The sequence below is a fragment of the Chrysemys picta genome, chromosome 1 (assembly GCF_011386835.1).
Source record: "Chrysemys picta bellii isolate R12L10 chromosome 1, ASM1138683v2, whole genome shotgun sequence".
NCBI lineage: Eukaryota > Metazoa > Chordata > Testudines > Emydidae > Chrysemys > Chrysemys picta.
This window is the reverse complement of record NC_088791.1, coordinates 300,825,979-300,843,273: the sequence shown is the minus strand read 5'-3', so window position 1 is coordinate 300,843,273 and position 17,295 is coordinate 300,825,979. Positions and strand designations below refer to the sequence as shown.

Here is a 17,295-nt window from a genome sequence, read left to right as displayed (position 1 = left end):
ATCTTCCTATTCATTCATTTTTACATAGTGATACAATCATAGCTGAATCTTCTTTCCAAACCTGCTCAGCAAAATTATTATTGTGCAAGTGCTTTGCAAAAAGCACAATTGCCTGAAATTACGCTAGAGTCAAATGTTGATTAAAAAAAAGTGCCACACAGGGAATGAAAACTAACTGCTGTGAAACTTAATGAAACCCACTGAGTGCCAAGGACACAGGCAGCCAAACTGAATTTAAAAAGGTGCCAGGAAGGGGGGCTCTGTAATCAGACTAGCCACTAGGGTAGATGAGATAAGCAGAGCGACTTTTCTCTGCCATGAGATCAAAACAGAATGTAATTCTTATGCATGAGATGAAAAGTTAAAATATCCTCCAGACTTCCTGTGTTCATAGATCGGATCCCAGGGCTTAGTGCACAATATGGAATTTGCCTTCCCTAGTTGAAGGTTTGTCACAGCTCTTTCAGGTCACTGAATGCAGCACAGAAGCGCTCCTTCCTGACACAATTTTTATTTCATTCTGTTATGGAAAAGAGGAACAAACTGAACGGAGTTCTTGATAGTTCAGCACAAGTTAGCTGCAGCCCCACACTCAAATGTGCTGACATGGTGAGTGAATTCAGACTGCGTTACTGCCAGTGAGGCACAAAAAATAAAATAAGATAATCAGAAACTAATGGCCACCATTCAAGGGGGAGGGCTCATTGCTCACAAAAGGAGTGGTTTCCAAAGCAGCGCTCTATTATAAAACATTAATAAATAATTATACTGTATGTTTAGTAGATAGGATCTTTCATCCCATAGGAAGCTGAAACATGTTAAAAAGTAAGGGCCCAGGCCTGCAAACACTTACACATGTGTAGAACTTTATTCAAGGGAGCAGTCCCATTGAACACCAATGGCACAAAGGGGCAGGAAAGTTGTATAGTCCCTTAGGTAGTGTTATTTGCTGGTGTAACTTCTTAGAGCATCCCCGAGGCTGCTCTGATTTACTCTGGGGAATGAAGAACAGGAGTACTTGTGGCACCTTAGAGACTAACAAATTTATTAGAGCATAAGCTTATGCTCTAATAAATTTGTTAGTCTCTAAGGTGCCACAAGTACTCCTGTTCTTTTTGCAGATACAGACTAACACAGCTGCTACTCTGAAATCTGGGGAATGAGCTGGTCTGTAGCAGTGCTGGAAATCAGGGGAGCACAAAGGTGACATACATCCTACTTTGTCTCACCCTTCACAGCTTGGCGTTATCTGAGAATTGGGCCTCAAGGCCTGATTCTAGTTTATACTAGTGTTACTTCACTGGGGTTTCCACCAGTGTGAGCTCATAGCCCAATAACCCAGATTCTGCTGGCAGTGACACTGGTGTAAATCTGGAGTAACTCCACTGAAGTCAAGCTGAAAGCATGTTTTTCTGAATGGCTCTGTAAAACTCTACAGATAGGATTGGTTCATTTCTCACTGCAGCCAACTCTGTTTGCCTTATAGCCCCTGCCCTGAAGTCAGGGAATTGCATGAAAGTCTCAGCCTTCATTTAAAAAAAAAAACCCCTAAGTTTCTAGCCCTCAGAGTTATAGCGAAAAACACAAATCCTAAAGGCTCAAAATCCAGAAGGCAAATATAAAGAACCCCCAATTTACCATTTTATAATCTCATGATTTTTAAGCCAATCCTGTGATTTTGAGGGGCCCATTCATGGTTTTTGAATGCTTGGGGTTGGCAATACAGACCTTTACACAAGTATTGCTCCATTTTGAGTGATGTACTCTGGTGTGAGATAATGAGTCCCCAGGAATGGGGAGCAAAGCTAATGACTGCCATGAGAGTTAAGATCTGAGCAGATGTAGGACTAAAATTGCACACTACAAATGATTTAAAAGACTGGAAAACTTATAATTATTATTGTATTACAATAGTATCAGGAGTCCACCTTGCACTGAACACAGTGGCTAGAAATGCCCAGTTATTTATATTTATAACACATTAAACTATATAAACCTGCCCCAACATGATAGATTTTAAAAAAATCTCAACCACACAAACAAAAATCATAGAACTAACATAACATTTGCAAGCCATCTGTCTATTGACTTAGACTGAATGCTATATCCCTTTCCACCACCTTTTACCTGTTTTGTCTTTCATCTGCAACATTTCTGGGGCAGTGACTGTCTCTTACTCTATGTGCAGTGCCTTGCACAATGGGGCCCTGATCTCAGTTGGAGCATCTAGGCTGTACTATGAGATTAAATTAGTAATATAATAATAAATAACTGTGGACCGAAGTGCAAATTTGCATAGGCAGATGTACAAACCCCCAAACATCACTTCATTACTTTTAAAGCTTGTAAAAGTATTACAGTGTTTGGAGGGTGCCTATTACACATAGGGTTTAACCTCCTTTATGTCCTGGTTAAACCAAAGTATCATTAAATTCACTCACACATACTCACTGAGGTCCCCTAGCAAAATGCATTGCTACCCAAAGCATCTGCAACCCTTTTAATCTGAATGCTTTTAAAAAACACTTTGGCTAATTGGAGTTCTACTGTATTGTGGCCAAACTGAGTTGCCCATGGTGTTCTAAATATCAAGTTCATTCTCTTTTAAAAAATCTTAGTCCCAAATTGGCTTTCAGTAGCTCCAGCCAGAGACAAAAGCCCAAACTTGTGAAGAAGTCAGGAAGCACACTTTCTTTGGAAACCTCAGGGCTATTTCTTGTACTCTACTGCATAAGCAGGTTTCATACCCTTTCATTGAGAGCTTTATTTTAGAAGCAGCTTTTATCATTCCAGACTGATCATTCCTGGCTTTATCTCAAATCCTTTATCCTTAAAGCAAGAGACAAACTCCATATCCCTTTGCATTGATTAGAAAACCATTCTTCTGGAATTAACAATGCCACTTTATAGTACAAAGGCATCTTTATTCAGGAATAATACCAGACAACTGAACTGTCAGATTGCAAAGGAAAGGTCAAATCTTTACATTACCACAGCAACGATACAGAATGTTTATAGGGGCAGTGCATTTCTTTTGCATTCTCTCCTGAGGATTTTGGTTCATGTAACAAGAAATAAGAGTGTCTTATAATAATTTTTGTAAGTTTATATATATATATATATATATATATATATATATATATATATATATATATATAAAATGTGAGATTTCCATGAAATTCCTACCAACTAGTAGTAAGTTCAGTTAAAGATTTTCTGTGTCAGCCCAGCAGTAAATTTTACTTACAAATCAATACTCAAAATAGTCAGTTATCATAAAAAAACACTTTCAGGGATCTACTGCTCGATACTGCAAGGCGCCCAGCACTCTGGCCTTGATCCAGCAAAGCACTTAAGCACATGCTAAGTACATGAATGGTCCCACTGACGTTAAAGTTAAGCACATGAGCATGCAGGATCAGGGTCTAAGGCTCTATCCTGAAAGGTTCTGTGCACCATCTCGAAGAAACTGAGCACCCTTGAGTCTCATTAGCTTCAGTAGGAATTGACAATGTTGAGGAACTGCTAGGTTTGAACCATAAGGCCTGCTCCTTCTCCCACTAAAGTTGAAGAATTTTGCCATTGACTTCAACAGGAGCAGGCCCTGAGTGATGTATCAAAGGAAAGCACAGTTGGGAGGCGGTGGAGGGCCTAGTTCTGCTCTGTTACACCAGTGCAAGTTAGTGGCAACTCCACTGAAGTAAAAGGACTTACATCAATATAAGCAATGTAAATGAGAGCCATACTCCTGGCATCATGGGAAGCCCATGGCATAATCTGACAATGTCGGGTTTGTTGATTGTGTGCAACTTTTCATGCCTAAGCTAAAGAAACAAAGACATGTGAAGTGACTGGCAGGGGACTGTCATGGACCATTATGTGCAACATTGTCACTCTGGCCTGTGAGGTCATGTGACTGCAAAGTTAGCCCTTCCTTCCTGTGTGACTTCTAGTTTCTAAATTAGGTCAAGCCCCTTCCTATTTGCTATGCCATATGAAAACAACTGCACTGCTAGTCTGCAAGCCATGTGTCTGACCTCACCTTCCTGATTAAGGAGTTAGAAGAGGTTTTCATTAGACCTTTGAAAGCCAAAGCCCCACAGTTCAGATGGTAAAAGAAGGTATATACAGAGAAGTAATACTAAAGTAAACATTAAGTAAAGGAAAATGTAGGCTGAATATCAGGAAAAAAAATTTCTAATGGAATTCCTATAGACTGTCTCCCAAAGGAAGTGAGAAAAGCCCCATTAAGAAGTCATTTAAAACTGGATTGGACAAAGCCCTGAAAAATGTGCTGTCGGGAACAATCCTTTACTGTCTGTGGGACCTCAGCACATGATCTCATTGCTAATTGGAAAATACTGCAACATTTCACTGACTAAGTGAAGTTTCCAATAACATTCAAACACCTAAATGTGTTCAGGAAGCAAAATGAGCGGAGTCTTTTAACCCAGAAACAAAATTACTAACTCTAGGCCAAATTTCTTCTCTCCTTTACTCCAACACTAATGCAGAGTAATTCCACTGATTTAACTGGAATCGCTCCAGATTTACACCACAGCACAGGAGCACAGAATTTTCCCAACTCCTTCCAATTAATTTTAATTTAAACTGTTGCTATTTTAAAAGCTTGAACATGGAATATTTTCTATAATCTTTATTTTAGAATAAATTTTCTTACCATATAATTCTCTATCATTGCTCTCGGGGCTTGATCCAGCAGAATATGTTGGTAGCTTTCTGAGCAACATAAGCTCCAAACAAGCTTTGAATGCTGGGTCTGCGGTAGGCCAACCCTTCCTGGACCTGTCTAGCTTCTATCCTATGGGCTTGCACAGCCCACCGAGTTCTTACAACCCCAGGCCAGCCAAGCATTAACTCATGAGTGAATGGGGCTACTCAGGTGAGTAAGAGCGCACCATTGTGAGTAAGGGGTTCACACTCTGTCCCTAAGCGCTTTGCTGGATGGGGCCTAGGGCCTGAACATAGCCTGCAAAAAGAGTGGTACTATAATAGTTATAAATGACAAAATTTACAGAGATCCCCTCTTGATAGAATCACCTTTACTTACTGGGCCAAACTCTCTTGGCATAACTCAAACTTGGGCCTGACTTCAATGGAGCAATGCTGATCTATGCCAGCTGAATATCTGCCCCCCCGTCTCCATTAATGTGAATCGGTGTCTCTCTCAAAGATTTTCATTAGTATGACAAATAAGCCCTTTCATTTGACTTTGTTTTACAAGACAGGAAGGCCTAGTAGTGGGCTGAGCATGAGATTCATTGTGCGCTAAGAACTCCTGATTCTTGGTCTGTCACTGATGCCATTTTGGCTTTGAACAAATCACTCGGCATATCAGTGACTCAGCTTCTCCATCTGTAAAATGGAGATAATACATCCTTATGAACTTCAATTCTCCTGAAGATTAATTAGTCAATGTTTGTAAAACCCTTTGAAATGTAAAGCACCATGCAAGTGCTAAGTATTGTTACTCTCCAGTATGAAAAAGGAGCTAAAAAATGAGACAAGCAAGCATTTCTATATATAAATAAAACAGCACTCGGAGTTTTCTTTAGATCAAAAAGTCTGGTCTTAATGCAAAATTCTGCTTAAACTCCAAACAGCTGCAACAATAATCAAAGCATCACACAGTATTTTTATATTCAACATCAATAGCAAAGAAAGGAGAAGGAAAGCAACTCTTCCCAATATTTTAGCAGCATCATTCTTTTTTGGAGGGTTTTTTGTTTCATTTTTTTTTTGTGCGTATCAGCATTTCCATTATACACATGCTTTCCAGAGGCTTATAATCTGACTTTAAAAAATTTGCTCCCGGCTGAAATTTGGCATGCATGGAATTTTTCTCCTTACTTAGCTGAAGCTTATTGTAGTAGTAAAAATTGTTGCAAAAATAGCACAGCTCACTGTAAACAAATGAATACACACCCATTAACATCTCTTTCAGTTACATTCATGTTTGGAACCATTCTCAATGTAGGTCAGTGTTCCAACCAAACAGCCTCAACACTTGGGGCCAGCTGGTGTAAACTGTCATAATGCCATTGGCTTCAACGGAGGGATGCCAATTTACAGCAGCTGAGGATCTGCCCCTTTCTCTCTCAGCTGACTAAAGTAGGAAGACACAAGGTTTAGGCCAACGAAACGGATCAAATTTTCGAGGGGAGTGTGAGTCTAAGTGACAACTGGAGAGTCTAAATTTATATTTTTTTCTGACCCATATAAGTGTATGTTAACTTAGACTCCCTTACAGTCAGATGCAGTGGGCCAGGCTCAGAGGTAACATTAAGAGGGGAGAATTACACTTGACTAAGGTGTGTGTGTGTGTGTCTATGTGTGTGTAAGAGAGGTGAAATTGATGTAATCTACACACTAAGGGAGCCCACAAGTTGTAAATTATATCATAGACTCGCTTCTGAATTTGTCCAAATGTCCTTAAATTGTCACTTTTGCAAGCATACAGCAGGGGATCTTATTACCTAATGTTCTACCATATGGGCTGCAAAATCTGCTCAGGATGGCAGACTTTTATATGTCTTTCCTTTTATCATGTCTTCCCACAATAACCACCTTACCTATGGCCTGACTAATCCTGCATTGCCTGCAAAGGTAAAACTCTCATTGGAGTCAATGCGTTTTATTCTGTATGGTGTTACATTATTGTAGGCAGATGCACCTTTGTAAAGTTGGTGTAAAGTGGGCATTAAACATTACCACTAGTGATCAAAGTGGCTGGCTCTGGAAGCCAAGATGTAATATCCAGAAGTGCTGAGGCTAAGCCAAAAAGGGGTGTGGTCTGCACAAATATACACTGCACTCTGTCTCTATGTAAAACAGGTGGGGCAGCTGGAGTGAACTGGAGCAGCTGTGAGGCCGCTCTTAATTGAAGCATAAAGCTAATGTACAGAGATTCTACTCCGTAACAACATCAAGCAATGCCATACTCCTCGTTTGCCTCAATGTTGATGTCTTCTGACACAGGTGCCGACTTTCTCATTTCCCCAGCAGTGCTCAACCCCTGCTCTGCCCCAGGTCCTGCCCCACTCCACCTCTTCCCACCCCTGCCCCGCTTCTTCCCACCCCGCTCTACCCCCTTCCACTCCCCTGAGCGCGCCCCACCCTCACTCCGCCTCCTTCCCCTCAGCGCCTCCTGCCCACCGCTGAACAGCTGATCTGCGCCAGTTAGGAGGCGCTGGAAGGGAGAGGGAAGAGCTGATCCGCAAGGCCACCGGTGGGTGCTGGGCACCCACTGCAGCACCCATGCAGTCGGCACCTATGTCTTCTGGGGAGGCACATGTTCCTTTCCATGCTTTCATCTTTTTATGGTAGGGGTGTGGGTGTGGGTGTGTGTGTGTAAAAGATGTAGTTTGTCTTTGTGTAACATGGATGATCACCCGAACCCATGAGAAAGTCACTGAGGTGTCCTACCTGACAGAAAAATGGGAGAGAGGAAAAAGTGGCAAAACACCTCATGTGATTATTGACTGTAGGGTTCTCAACTAGAGCAGGCCATAATATGGAAATCCCTTCCTGTGAAAAATTGTCATGGTTTTTTGAAGGGGTGGGGGAATTGCAGATTGTGACAAAAAGTCAAAAATGCAAATATTTATTGCACAAAGGGATTTCCAGAAAAATTCCACTTAGAGACAAGTGAAATGGAATTTTTTGGCTTGCCATCTTCTTGTCTGGAAACCTCTTGTCAATTTCACTGTTTCCCCGCAGACAGAAATTGAAATTGACAAGAGCCTTCCAGCTAGGCAGCCTGGGAGTCACCATTTCAATTTTGCTGATGGAAAACTTGATTTTTTTTTTGATTTTTTTTGTGCAAAATTGAAATATTCCCATGGAAAATTTTGATTTTGAATAAAGGGTGTTTTCAATCAGACAATCATTCTGGTGGAAAATTCCCAACCAGCTCTATCCTCCGCATCTAGCCAATGTTTGTCAAGAGCAGGCAAGCGTCTGTGCAAGTTAATACATGACTATTGCCCTAGCACAGGGTTTGAGGAACTTTACAGTGGCTTTTCCCGAGGGTTATTTTTCTTCTGCAGATGTTTTCAGAATTTATCTTAGAAACTGCTTGAGCCTGTTTTCCTATATAGCCAAATGTTCCAAATTCCCGAAGCTACAATAAAAGGGCCATCCGTGTTCATGGGTTACAGTCGCACCTGGTGTAGACACAAGGGAATGAAGAGAGAGAAATAGGGACTCCTCATTTGGCTCCTCCCATTTCCAAATGGAACTCCTGTCGGAACTTGTGGAATTCTGGTGTAAAAACTACTGGAGAATCAAGACAGTGCAACCTAGTCAGTTACACCAGATTTACCTACAGAAAAGCAACTCACTTTTCAGATGCATAACAAACTGGGGGTTCAGCCTGACCACTTCTGAATTTTGATTTTATGAAATTACTATATATCTGTGGACCCCCCATGAGTTAGCAGACTTGTGTCATGTCTCTTCCAGGCCAGAGACAATGGTGAATGATCACTATTCAGTGATCAGCTGATCAAAGTAAAACACCTTGGGACAATAGGTTTGCTCTGCCTGGGAGAAGACACTTTCTCCTCTTGTCTGAAGGGATGGGTGGGTTGAGGGTAATGGAAAATTACCAAAAGGCAGAACAAAAGAAGTAGGTGACCCCACCAGGAGTCTATAAAAGGACTGACAAGAGGGAATGAGAGGAGACACAGCCATCTTGCACTACAAACATTAAAATGCAGGAAGCTGCTGCAGGGGCAAGGTAGGCAATGGGGTGGAAGACTCTGCCTGCCTGTGAGAATACAGATGATTTCTCAAGGGAAGGATGAGCTAATGAGGGACATTGTGTGCAGAAGGTTTTATTGTTTGGTATGATCTGTATTCTCCTGTGCTTTACATGATGAAATATAAAGAGCATAAAGTTTGATACATTAAACAAAGTAAGAGTGAGTGACTGAGAGAGAGAGACCTTCACAAATACTGTGTGCCTCTGAGGGAGTCAAATTTGTAAACGAAAAGCATCAGACCTTGGTGGTGGAGTTCTGGGGGAGGGTGTGTTTAAGTACTGGGAGTCTGAAGGGTCAGCCAGGAGGGGTAAGTGGTTGGACAGCAGGTTCCAACACGCAGAGGGGAAGTTCCAGATAGAAGGTCTGGGCCCTGTGAGTGTGCCTAAGGTTGGTGCAATGGCTGCACTCCATTCAGGTTCATGGAGCTTGAAACACCTTTGACAATTCAGAGTTCAAAGGCTTGGAGTCCCTTTGGCATTCCTAGTGGACGGCCAAAAAGGGGCGCTCGCTAGGATCTGTGACAACACGCATCGCAGAGTTAAGATCAATGGGTCTAATTCAGAGATGTGTCAAAGATGGTGAGTCATCATTTCACTCCTGAATATGGCTCAACATAGAGTCAAAGGGAGTTTTGCCTTAGTAAGTGCAGATTTCAGTTCTTTTCTTTCGTGTGCTGACCCTTTTTATGAAGAGTCACCTTGCTAGCATCATGCTCTTTAAATTTACTGTATGTGAAATACTGTATCTTTTGATACACTGTGTGTAATAAAACTGGGTAACCTTTTAGTTCATTGTGCTTTTAATTTGATTGCTCTTCATTCAGAGAGTGAAATTATTCATCACATTAGTATGTCATATCTAACCAAATTGCAATGAAAAGAGGATCGATAATTAGAGTACAGTTTGCTGTAGATTTGTTAAACTTTAGTTTTTGTTAAACTTTACAGTTATTTTTAAAGACATACCTTTCAGTACAGTCTATTATAGGTACATGATATATATCTCAATCTTCCAAACATTCAGAGTAAACCAGCTCGATACATTGCACTTACTATTCTCAATGAAGACTGTATGCATCTACATAACTGTGCCCTCATGAGGTTATAGACAGTATAACTTTTGCATTGGTTATCAGTACTCAGAAACAATACAGCAAAAGTGCTTGTAAAGTATCAGCTACAGCAGTAGCAGTTCTCAAACTATGATCTGTGGGCCACTGATGGTCAACAGAGAGCTGGCTAGCCAAATGGTGCTGGCTCCTTTTCCTTGTTTCTGGCTGCTAATTGCATCAGAAGAAACTAAATATACATTAAACACTTTCCTAATGTTACTTTTCCATGTAAGCAATTGTTGTAATCACTGCAGTGATATTGGGATCATAATTAGGATGGGAAGTGGTTTGTGTGATTGAGAATGGGAGGGAAGAGTCCACAAGGCAATCTCTGTGTTAAGACTGAAAAAGTTTAAGAACCCCAGAGCACAGTATCCTAGTATTGTTTTAAAATATATACAGACCCCACTCTCAGGATCCTCTGAAACAGTAAATGAGCCTCTTAAATGCCAGACAAACCAATTTTGAAACTGCTGTTCCTAGTCTGTGGGGATTTGCAGTTTCATGCAGGTTTTATCATTCATTTTTCAGGAGAGAAGTTGGTTTATGGTAAGCAGCCATGAGTAACTAACTCTTGGTTGCCACATACAGCAACAACTCTGTGAAACCCCAGCTGTAAAGCCTTAGCACCATTTCACTAGGGCAGGCTTAGCTGGTTTTACACGGGGGTTACTCCATGACCTCCCTAGAGTTACTCCTGATTTGCACTCAGGTAAGAGGAGAATCAGGCCCTGTGTCTACTAGTGCCCACCCACATCATCTCAAAGGCAGAGTAAAAAGCCTCTGATACCAGAGCAGGACAATCAGATCAATTTGTCAGTATTGGCCCGCCTCCAATCACTATCCGAACTGTATCATGTTCTCACCTGCCCTTATGTCTCCCACTACAAGGCATTTGGCCAGTTAGTTTATTCACCCAAGTTAGTGCCTTTTAAAACACTTAGTGCCCATAACTGTAGTACCTATCAAAACCCATGAGCTAGAAAATCTATCATGTTTTTATGTTTGTGTTTAACGTCAGTTAATAGTCTTTTACATTCAAACATTCCCCCTAAGTTGTTGACAGCAGGCACAACAAGTGTGCTGATGCAGAAGAATCAGAAGGTGAAAGCATCTATAAACAGAAGGTGAAACTGACTGACCTAGAATCACTGCCAAACTGAGTGAAAGGCAAAAAGATAAACAAACAGCATAAAAATACATTGGATAGTTAACATACTTTTCCTTTCAATAATCTATGCTTTGATTAGTAATATACATAGAGTAATAGTAAGGTTTTGGGGGAGAAAATTGGGATAAATCTTCAGCTGGTGCATAGCTCCTTAAGACCATGGAGCTATGCAGATTTACACCAGCTAAAGATCTGACCCCTGTTCTTTACTTTGACAGTGTCCCTTTAACTTGTCCAAGTTACTGACCCACCACACCATCCCCCATCCCTAAGGCCTTAAGTTGCTTTTTATGTACCTTCAGAAGTGATGGTTTTTAATTAAGTTCATTTCTTGGGCATTTTACAGCATTGCTGTACGAAATCAGAGATAACCCTAAAACCCAGTAGAGGGGGAAATTACACATGCTGTGTAAATAATTTCTGAACTGTAAGTAAAGTTGTCTGTGATTTTCACAAGTTCACTGATCTTTTGGATTGCACCTACTGAAAATAAACTCTGAACACTTATGTCCACCCCTCCTTGGAAAATTGTTTTGCAGTCTATGCTGGAAAACTCTGTTGGCTTGCACTGTAACCTTAAGGATGCCTCTTCCCTCATCACATTTGATTCCAAGTCTCCATCAGCAGTCAGAAAGGGGTGGCATACTAGTTACAGCACAAGACAAAGCCACAAAGATTTGTGAGTTTTCCACTCTTCCTGTTCCCCTTCCCTCAATATTGACTGTGGAGGTTGTCATATTTCACTAGCATGGATTGTAATCAGACACAGGGGCAGCCTGGCCAGCAAGCCTGCAGAAAGGGGGAGTGCTGCCACAAAAACTGGATCAATTAAAATTAAAATCATCTGATTAGAGACAAATTGAAAACAGAAAACAGTGGCTAAAAAGCAAGCAGGAGTGAAGCCTTTGTGGTGGGTGGAAGTGAAAATAACCAGTCTGAGTGGGATCACACATATTATTTAATCAAATATCTCTCCATCCCTCTGCCTGCGGGCAGGGGAGAGGGTAGAATTTCATGACAAAGTGGGCTTTTGGAACTGTAAGTTACTGTCACAATTCTCTCTCAAGGCGTTGCTATTTTCTTCCAGATTGTGAGCCATATTAAATACAGAAATGTCTATAGGTCACACAGCAGACAGAAGGCTGAAGTAACTGTCAGTTTATTTCTAAGTGTAGCAATTACTTCAAAGCTTTGGGTCAGATTCTCAGCTGATGTAAATGAGCTCCTTAATGGACCTACAACTTACACTAGCTGAGGATCTGGCCCAGAGAGTCTTCCTTTCCTTTCCCCTGATTTTCAACTTTAAACTGTGTAGTGCAGTCTTGTTTGCAGTGATATACTTAACAATTTATTTCCATTTCATTACTGTGTGAGCCCTGTTTGGAGGGGAAGGAATTACAAGTCCCAATGAAGCACACAACTATACTTTCTGAATTTGCACTCCTAGAAATGGCTATCACAGGACAGGTGAAACATAGCAGCTTTGATGGTTTCTGCGCTGAATGCCATTGAAATACATAACCTCACTGTAAATAGTACAGCCTAAAATCTCATTCATTTGAATGGTTATTCAAGAGGAAAGTGTTGCTGGAACATATGCAATGTTCCAGCACCACTTACAACAATACCGTGATGCTTTACTCTGAAAAATGACTCTACGAGCATAGCATTGTGGGGTTCCAAGTTTAATATCTCAGGAACTTTGAGGTCAAATTTGATCTCAATCTATAAGAAAAAAAATTTCTCCTTAACTGTCAGCACTGCAAACTCCACCTAGGACCTGAGAGTCAAGCTGTATTCTTTCTGGCTTTGGATTCTCTATTCTATAATAAAGATTCTCCAGTTGGAATCTCGGGTTTGACCCTGCAGTTGGATCCAAGTGGGTAAACCCATACCCCCTTGCAGTGCCCTACTGAAGTCAAGGCAAACCCAAGGCAAAAGACAATCCCTTCCCCAACGCGCTTACAATTTAATTGTACTTTTACAACCTAATAATAGTTTTAAGTGATTTAATGCAGCATACTATTCTGAAAGGTTAAATGCCAGCCTGGCAGGAACTTCAGTATATGAGAATGAACAAGGTTAACTGAAACCTGCAGAGGTGCTATCGTAAGAATAGAGAAAATAATGCAGTCACAGTACAGGAACCAAAAGCTTGTGACTTACCTCCCAGAAACTGGATGCCTCCTGCTACCCTGCCCACAGTTCTGGAGATGAGCTCGGACACACAGCAGCCCATGAGTGCAGTCAGTGCCACCAAAAGGAGGAGGCCACAGCCCAGCCCCGTCACCACGGTGCAGATCCTCCACTCAGCACTTGGGATGGCCTGGAAGGATGCGTAGCGGCCACACTGCTCTACCATCACTGTAGTCTGGCGGCTCTCATCCCGCACTGGATAGGAACACCTCCGGAAAGTGCCAAAGGACACTGACTTCTCCAGCTGAGACCCCAACAGCCAGTATGGCATAAAGAATCCTATGCAGGAAGCAGCAGCGCAGAGGAAGGAGAGAAGTGCCCAGATCATCCCAGTGCAAGTAAGGCTGGATGCCATCTTTCTACTCACAACCGATAATGGTAGCAATGAGGAGAGAGGGACTGTGTGTGTGTGTGTTAGTTTGGGGAGATTTATGAGTAACCCAGAATCTTTCAGTCCCGGTCAATCCTCAGCCTAGTAAAATCTTGAATCCTAAAGGCCATGACGCTGTCTTCCGTCATGAAGATGAAGGTCCCTGGTTAAATAATAACAAGGAGGAAAATAAAAATTCAATAATATTAAAGTAATAAAATAAATAATAATCAGTTCCACTCTCTGTGGTGCGTTCCTCCCAAGAATCTCAAAGCAATGAGACACTGTTCACATAAATCACACTTCTACCTCAAAATGGCTTCCCTACTATTATTACAAATAGCACCTAGAATTGCCACAACTGACAGAGATTAGAGAATAAATATTCCATTTTCTTTACTATGTTCATTTGCCAGTACTGTAGAGCCAGTTTCAATGTCCCCCCCGCCTCCACGTAGTAAGTTAGTCAGTCATTTTCCTCTGTTGTTTGTGTTGGTCTTTCACACAGGGGAAAGGAAAACATCTATTTAATCCTTAACATTTGAGGCCCTGATCCTGCAAAGACTTACACACATGCTTAACTTTATGCATTCAATGGGACGACTCATAGTAAAGTTAAGTATCTGAATAAGTCTTTGCAGGATTGAGGCCCTTGGGAAGTTACATAAGTAGTATTAAAGCACCTAATTCACAGATGAGTAAAATGAGACTTCCATAGGGTAAAATGTTGTCCAAAATGGCCAGGGATTTTTGGTGCATCAGTGGTCAGGTGCCCAAAAGGAGACACCTTGTGCCTGATTTACAGAGATGCTAAGCATCCATAATTCCAACTAAAGTCAATGGCAGCTGCAGGCATATTAGTACCAAACTATCCAAAGTTGAGTACCCAGAAATCTGTGCTGCTTAAAAGAAGCAGCCACATTTAAAATTTTGCCTGCAAGTGGTTTGCTAAAGACCTGAGAACACAGCCTGGCTCCCAGCCTACTTCTCTGACAATTACATATCTGTAATGTAGCACTGTAGCATCCTCCCACTTCCGATTACAGTACCGAACTAATCACTACTCTCCAAAAGTTGGAGGAATATTATTTTTAAATCCACAATGGATCATTACGTCTGAATCCAATAGCATTTGTATGGTTATGATCATTTCTCACAGTTGCTGCCAAATGAATTCTGACAGCTATTTACTTTTTTTTTTAAGCATGGCTACATGCCAAGTCAGTGAATTCACTTCATGTACACGCAATAAAATTAATACTCCATTTTTACCAGCAGGGAATGTAGGAAAGAGTCTTAAAATGAAATTAACCATGCACACCACATTAAAGTTTGTTTACTTTTTTAATTTATTTAAGAAAAATAATCCTCTACTATGAAGCTTATTTTCTGGCAGAAGAGTCTGTATGTATTTGTACCAATCATCTGTATGTATTCACATCACCTCTGACCTACAAAAGATCAAAAACATGGGAGGAAAACCTAAAAAGTGGTATATAATGTATCCTGTCTCCTCTGTGTCTCTTTAGGTGGTAGGCTCTTTGGACCAAAGGTTGTCCTTATCTTTGTGGCTCATGCAGTCCACATCACACTAGCTCGATGATGATAATTAACAATATACAAATAGATCACGGTGCTTGAATTCCCCCCCTCCCCAGATTATTAGGAAAGATCACGTGCTTTAAAATAAAGGACAATATGGAGAATTTGGTGGTAAGGTGCCAGATGCTACTCCCTGTGAAATGAACAGCAAAGCTCCCATTGACTTCAACGGGAGCAGGATCTCGCCCTAGGAAGGTCTGCTTTCATTCATAACCCGAAGTGCTAGTTTAAAAAAAACAAACCTATGTTGCACTGTACTTTTTGTGTGCGGAACAATGTACCCAATATGTCAGTGTCAACTTGAAATCTGAACCCGTCCAGCCTGCATGAAGATACAAAGTCTCCGGAGCCCTTTCTGGTCCGGGGTAGAACCGCTCTCCCATTCCCCCTCACGCTGCCCCCCGAAACTTTCCGGGAGGAGTTACTGTAGCAGAGCCCCCACACTGAGAAAACCCCCGTTACCTGGTTCACGTGGCAGCTGTGAGTGACTGTGCAGCGCAGCGCAGCCCGGGCGATCTGGAGGCAGGGATGAGCCAGGTCCTGTCTGTCTGCCGGGGGAAGTTGCCCCTGTCAGGTGAGAAGGTGCCGGGCACAAGGCAGCCGCCCGACTGCCAGGCGGCCAACTTCCAGCCCGGCGGAGGAGCTCAGCCAGGCGCGCTGCTCCCAGCTGCAGCGGGGCAGACAGCCGCGGCAATGCTCCGCGGGGCTGGAAAGGCACCAGCCAGCCAGCAGCGGGGCGGGGAGCAGCCCACGGGCCGGGAGAGGCGGGTACTGACCCGCTGTGCCAAGGGCTCGCTCGGATCCTCCCGCTCCCAGATGCGCGGGGAACCCTCCCAGCAGCCCGGCAGCGGCGCAGGGCGGACGGGGCTGGAGGACACAGGCGGGGGTGGAGCGGGGCCGGGAGGCTCGCGTGGCCCCTGCTCCTGCCCCCCGCGCCCGGGCACTCCCGGCAGAGGGCTGTGTGGACGCAGGGAGGCGGCCGGCTGGCGCTGCCACGCAATGGGCTCCAAGGCAGGCAGGGCGCGCGGCTGCTTTCCCCTCCCACCGCCTCCTGCTCACCGGGCGGGACCCCGCTGCAGGCACGGCAATTGCGGGGCTAGCCGGGACATTCTTGGAGACTGAGAAGCGGAGAGACGGGGGCGGCACAGCCGAGTGGGTGTCAAACTCCCCGGAGAAGCATCAGTCAAGGGAGCCCCGCCCCCCCCCCAAAGACCCTGCGGGCGGGGGGTGGAGCGATGTGGGGGGAGAAGGGGATGGATACGTGGGCTGAGAAATAGTGGAGAAAGTTACATTGCAGTGGGGCCTTGGGTTGTGTCTCTTCCGGGGGGAGGCTTGTTCCCAACAGTGAGGCAGATAGGGAGAGCTGGAGGAGCACAAGCCAGCCGCAGAGAGGAGGATAGGATCGGAGAGGGGTGAAGGCTGCAATCCTTAAATGGAAGAAGATGGGCTAATCCCCTGAGGACAGCTGTATGGAGGGGGGGGGGGGGGTTGCTGCTGATGCTCCAGCATTTTGATCAGGACAGTTTGGGAGCTGCTTTGCACAGAGGAGAAATGTGGTCAGGGCGTGAGGAGCCACCAAAGGAGGCAGGGTGGGAGTTTAGCTAATGTTGCTGCAGCAGCCCCACAGGGCTGGGATAGGTCATGCCAAGGGCTGTGGGCAGCAACATTTCCCCAGTGTCTCTAGTGGGAAAGGTTTTTTTGCAAACTTTTTTTTTAAACAAAAAAATTCACTGGGAATGAAACATTTCCTGCTTTATTTGTTTTTTCCTAGCTTGAGTAAGTTTTTTTCAGACAAGAAACTGAGATGCCAGGATTAAATCACATCTGCAGCAGAAATGCAAAATTTCCCTCCTAGCGTTTCTTTTTCAATCCTGGAACACGGCTTGGGATCTAAGTACTAGTCATGAATATTATTGATGTTAAATGAAAGAAATGCCATGTTCAGAATTAGATCACAGACCTGCTTTGCTGGCAATTTTTTTTTTTTTTTAAGTATGACTCTTTTTACAAACAGCAAAGTTTTAAAATCAGAGTAGTATCAAGCCTGTTTATTTCTCAA

At 43.0% G+C, this 17,295-nt stretch overlaps 1 protein-coding gene across 2 annotated transcripts in view; it reads right to left on the bottom strand.

Moving 5' to 3' along the window:
• LHFPL6 (LHFPL tetraspan subfamily member 6) overlaps positions 1–16,403 on the bottom strand; it is a 199,169-nt gene extending 182,766 nt beyond the window's left edge. The window contains exons 1-2 of one of the 2 annotated variants that reach the window (XM_042842767.2): positions 15,699–16,403; positions 13,235–13,797 (exon numbers count right to left, since the gene is read on the bottom strand). In XM_042842767.2, coding sequence (XP_042698701.1) covers positions 13,235–13,619 — 385 coding nt within the window. In that variant the 5' untranslated portion in view covers positions 13,620–13,797; positions 15,699–16,403. The remainder of the gene's footprint in view (positions 1–13,234; positions 13,798–15,698) is intronic. The other variant, XM_005305610.5, reaches the window with a different exon arrangement.
• Between the last annotated feature and the right edge of the window lie 892 nt (positions 16,404–17,295).